Below are 5,475 nucleotides of genomic sequence, written 5' to 3'. Positions count from 1 at the left end.
AAGAAGTCAACACAGGTCAACGGTCAACGGTCAACTTTGACCGGACTCGGCGAGTGCCTGCGGCAACTCGGCGAGTCTAGACGTTCTCACCAACTCTCTAGGATTCCCTTTTCTACACGTCGAGTACTCCCCTTGACTCGACGAGTTCCACCTGGAAGAATCGCGGGACCATCCCGACTCAACTCGCTGAGTCTCAAGAACGACTCGGCGAGTCCCAGCTCGACTCAGACCATATGACAATCCTCTCTAACTCGTCCTGACTCACTGGGCCAACTCCTGACTCGCCTGGACCACTCTCTGGCCGGTCCAAGGCAATCTTCAAGCTACTCGCCGAGTCTGCTCATCGGACTCGGCGAGTCCATCCCATGCAATCACTCAAACTTGCTTCTAAGGTCAGATCTACTCCAACAATTCATAGATCTGGCCCTCCTAGACTGATTCATCACGTAAAGTCCTAGACTTGATGCATTAACAACCTCTATATGACTAATTATGGAGAATCTTCAACAAATCTCCCTACACAAGGTCATGACCTCCATTGCTCTCTATAAAGCTTGAAGAACGAGACTCTCTGGACCTCTATGGATCCAGATCCGAAGTCTCATCACTAGCATGGGACTATTTGGCCATCAAATCAACTCAACAAGGCCACAAGAAACCCAAAAATCGGTTATACTTCACAAAACAGGAGATGAATCGAAATTATACCTTTAGATTGAAGGGTCAAGCTTCCAATCCACCAAATAGCAGCCCCCTTTGCCTCCTCTTGGCTAGAGCCTCCTTCTTCTTTGCTAAACAACACACAAATGTCAAGAAATGCCTCCTTTCACTCTCAAATCACTAAAGCACTTTTAGGGTTTCTCTCTATGGAATGATGGATGCAGATGACGGCCATAAGGCCATTTAAATAGGTCCCAAACCCGAGAAATTAGGGTTTCATTAAACAGCGTGGACTCGCCGAGTCCATATCTTGGACTCGCCGAGTCCGAACGAATCCCGCGTCCAGAATCGCGACCCTACTCGGCGAGTCTGAGCTCCAACTCGCCGAGTCCCTTCTCAAAACTCAAAGTATTAAAACAATAAAATACCTGGAGATCCGGGCTGTTACATGTAGCATCGATTGTACCATGTGACTTTAGTCTTTAAATCCATCCATTTACTTACAATATCGGGTTTTATTCGTTGTTGTCCTTGTCCCACTTTAAAGTTGAACAAAGCTACTAAGCGGGACCATTCATCACCAACAAAGCAATTAAGGGGAGCCATTACCGGCAAACCCTCGTAAATAGTAATCCAGCATCGTGTTAGGAGCAACACCTCTGTTGTCGTCCATGGAGATGCACCATTTGTTGGAGCAGATGCATTAGACAGATTACCTGCATTAGAAGACATTGGTACATTGGATGCCATTTTATGAAGAGATCCGTTATCTCTAATTTGGACGTATAGATACGTGATTTACTATATATAAAATGATAGGTAACGCGGACTGACAACGCAGTAACGCGGACTGACTAGTCAGTAACGTGGACTGAGCATTCGCTTTGCGGACTGACAAGACAGTAACGCGGACTGACAACGCAGTAACACGGGCTGACAAGTCAGTAACGCGGACTGAGTATTCGCTTTCCGAACTGACAAAACAGTAACGCGGACTGACAACGCAGTAACACGGACTAACAAGTCAGTAACGCGGACTGAGCATTCGATTTGAGGACTCACAAGTCAGTAATGCGGACTGAGCATTCGCTTTGCGGACTGACAAGACAGTAACGCGAACTGACAAGTCAGTAACGCGGACTGACAAGTCAGTAACGCGGACTGAGCATTCGCTTTGCGGACTCACAAGTCAGTAACGCGGAATGAGCATTCGCTTTGCGGACTGACAAGACAGTAACGCGGACAGACAATGCAGTAACGCGGACTGACAAGTCAGTAACGACTAGACAAAAAACTATGCGGACTGACAAACGCAGTAACGCGGACTGATAAAAACCTCTATGGACTGACAACAGCTCTCTGCTGAGTAGAAGGGACTATATATAGTCATGGATGATCGTTGGATTTTTCGTATAGAGTTATATTTTTTTTAAAAAATTTAAAATGACTTCATCTTCATCTTTGTATATTTGCTCGTGCAACGAAGTTGATTGTTTCTATTGTGATCCGATCGACCCTTTTCTTGCACCATCACCAAATTTAAGAGAGCCATATATGTTGGAGGATACTTTGCAACAACTACAATGGGCTGAAGAACAACAAAAAAAAGATAAAGACTCGTCTAGGGCTCTCACTGAACGTCGTGACCTCATTACGGCGGAGTGCAAAGATGTTGAGGAAAGGATGATGATTACAAAAAAAATCAAAGATCATGAGGAATGGATAAAAAACTAAGAAGAATCTCAAATTGTCTGAAAAATGGCTTGCTGACAAGGATGCAGAAATGGAGAAAGAAAAGTATCCTTTGCAATTCCCTTAAGTTAATTACCGTTGTTGTACGTTTACTATATGTTTCTAGTTTGTTGAATGTATTAACTTCGAGTATTAGTTATTATTCTACTAGTAATTATGCAGTAATATAATCATAATATTACCCATCATCTTTAAAATAAACACACCAGCTCAAAGTAGACAAATTAATGTCCTCTAAAACAAAACATAATTAATTATAAATACAACATCAATCATTCAAATCAAACGTTGAACAATAGTCTTCTCTCTGCGTCCCACTCGTCCATCGTGTCTCTTGTGTCCCGTGCGTCTCTAGCGTCTCCTGAGTCCTTTCTGTCCCTTTCCCTTTTCCTTTTGTGTTACTACCTGATGCCGCACTAGTTTTCTAGCCTTTTTTTGTTTCTTTGGGACCAATGCCGGACAAGTCGCTGCATTATGTGTTGTACTATCACATCTACTACACCTTCTTACTATAGGTTCCTCACCTTGTGACGAAATACGATTTCTGTTTCTCGGTCTACCAGCTTGACGTGTATCCATTATTGGGGGTTTCACAACCATCATGTCAACAGGAATCTCCCAATCACACGGTTCTGGAAGGGGGTAAACCGGCTCCTCATACGTACTTCGGTATGTTTCCATTTTGTAAGCATCTATAGCCAGATGTCCGAAGTTAGTTTTTTTCAAGTGCTTCAAGATCATTATCACATGACCACAAGGCAACCCAGTTCCTTCCCAATATTTGCATGTACAAGTCTCTTTCCTCAGATCAACTATGCCACCATGTTTGAAATCATGAACTTCATAAAGTGCATCTGAAACACCAGAAACGGACCATCCTGTCGTACGCTCTTCATTTTTACTAACTACTTTTTCAGCCCACTCGGTTAGCACTGTTGAACGTTTCCCTATAAAGAAGATATATATAATTAACTAATTATTCGACCTAATTAAAGTCAAAATAAAATTCATACCTCCTTCGATGCGACGCTTGTTACACCATTCCTGTGAAAGACGTCGGAAGAACTCAAGAAGGGGTATTATAGGCATCTTCCTTGCATCTACAGATAAAGCATTCATGGACTCTGCACTGTTCGAGGTCATGTAATCGTAACGTTTCGACGGCGAATATGCTCTAGTCCATTTAGCACGGGAAATTTCACTTAGATACGCTGCTACTTGCGACCTAGTAGAACTAAATCTATACCACAATTATTCAAAAACATTTCTTTTGTAAGCTTTCACAAGCCTCCAAAACAACACTTTTGTTTTATCATTTTTCCCAAACTTGTGTACTATGTTTCCTAGTATATGAAAAGCACACAAGCCATGATGAGCATGTGGAAAAACATTTTCAATACTAACGCGAATTGCATCGGCCCTATCAGTTACAAAAGTCAATTCTTGACAATCACCAACACATTCATACAACTTTTCAAGAAACCATGTCCACGTAAGACCACTCTTTTTTTTGCATATTCCGTGCGCAAGGGGCAGTATCTGGTTGTTCCCATCCATAGCTACAACATGCAATATGGTTCCCTTAAAATCACCCTTCAAATGGGCACCATCCATAATTATAACTTTATGAAAAAAACTTTTGAACACTCGTATTTGCAATATATAAAAATGGAACACATAAACACTCTATAATTTGTTTACAAAAATTATATATTAAATAACAACAAGTTTTTTGTATTTACCGTGCTCCCAATGGCATAAAAACAACACTCGAAACAATCTTCAGAATCTGTTTGAATATACGCAACTGTACCAAGATTATGCCTCTTCAAATTGTGAAAATAAATAGGAAGTTTGAAAAAACATTCTTCAGAGGATCCCAACAACAGTTCCATAGCATATTGTTTTGCACGCCAAGCTTGCTTGTAATCTACGTTGATTTCCAGCAAAACATTCAAATCCCTTGATATTTCATTAGGCCTCCAAACCTTGGAACGAGTTTTTCCCATAATCTCATGCAATATAGTACCCATGACTTTTTTATTAGCATGCTTATGATTAGGGTGTATCTGTAATGACGAACATGTGTGCACGTTGTTGAAAGTCCTGATTTCAAATTCATCAGTGGGATCAAGGCATTTTGCATACGAACGCCAACTACAGTTCTCAATTTCACAATATACCCCATAACGATTTTTGTTAGAATGTTTGGTCTTAAACTGAAACTTTTCTCTTGTTGTTTTAAGACTCAAAGCAAAAATTATTTGTTGTTTGTTATCATATGTTTGACGAACAAACATATCATCATTTGGACCTAAACTGTGAAATGGTCCGGGTTCAACAATAGGATCAGGACAATCAGGTATGGGAGGCATACCGTAAAATATGTCTGAAGCTTTTTTCCCGTGTGTGAACTCATCTTCTGACCATCCTTCATTTGACTCTTCACCGTCTGAGAAAGTTTTGTCCGTCAGTCTTCCAAACTCATATAAATTTTTTTCTTCAACCGTATTCAGTGCCACAGTTTCTTCTTCTGGACAATCTTCAACATTATCAGATACAATGTTTTCAACATTGTATGGTACAACTTTCTCAGCTGCTTCTCTCTGTTCGATCAATCCCTGAAACACCTCTAAATACAAATGCACAATCTCCTTCGTTTCAGAAATTACATTTATGAGTTGATGAACATCTGCTTCATCTAAAATATTCATCACATACCCATGAACCGGGTGTAGAAATGACAATGATATATTACTATTGAACACCTTAACCTTACTTTTGACCAAATCAAACAATATTCGACAATCAAAATTAGGCGGAAGCAGTAAACCCAAGTTGTCTAACTTTGGTCTAGCTTAGGTGTTAATCTCATTACTTATCTGCCAAAAACCTCCAGTACATAAAATAACAAAACTCATATTTGGTTTTGAAAATCAAATGAAAACGAACTGATCTATCGACCAAAATGAAACAAACATATGAAAAAGAAACTTTTGTATAAAAAAACTCTTCAAAATCCGCTCCAACCACCCATTCCGCGGAGGCATTACTCTCTCCGCG

At 40.5% G+C, this 5,475-nt stretch overlaps 1 protein-coding gene across 1 annotated transcript; it reads right to left on the bottom strand.

The window, feature by feature from the left end:
* Nucleotides 1-2,763: 2,763 nt before the first annotated feature.
* On the bottom strand, nt 2,764-5,126 carry LOC111919448 (uncharacterized). Its single transcript, XM_052771260.1, has 4 exons — nt 4,155-5,126; nt 3,776-4,005; nt 3,426-3,652; nt 2,764-3,359 (listed from the first exon to the last, which is right to left on the bottom strand). The coding sequence occupies exons 1-4, from the start codon at nt 5,124-5,126 to the stop codon at nt 2,764-2,766; spliced, it is 2,025 nt and encodes a 674-aa protein (XP_052627220.1).
* Nucleotides 5,127-5,475: the final 349 nt, after the last annotated feature.

This window comes from Lactuca sativa, chromosome 4, assembly GCF_002870075.4.
Source record: "Lactuca sativa cultivar Salinas chromosome 4, Lsat_Salinas_v11, whole genome shotgun sequence".
In the NCBI taxonomy this organism is placed as follows: domain Eukaryota; kingdom Viridiplantae; phylum Streptophyta; class Magnoliopsida; order Asterales; family Asteraceae; genus Lactuca; species Lactuca sativa.
Note: the sequence above shows the minus strand (reverse complement) of the source record. Positions and strands in the feature narration are given on the sequence as shown.

Coding starts and splice junctions, on each gene's coding strand:
- LOC111919448 (XM_052771260.1), bottom strand. CDS start 5,126: ATGAATATTTTAGATGAAGCAGATGTTCATCAACTCATAAATGTAATT. Junction 4,006..4,154: donor TTTATGCCATTGGGAGCACG/GTAAATACAAAA, acceptor GCCCATTTGAAG/GGTGATTTTAAGGGAACCAT. Junction 3,653..3,775: donor CCACATGCTCATCATGGCTT/GTGTGCTTTTCA, acceptor ATTGTGGTATAG/ATTTAGTTCTACTAGGTCGC.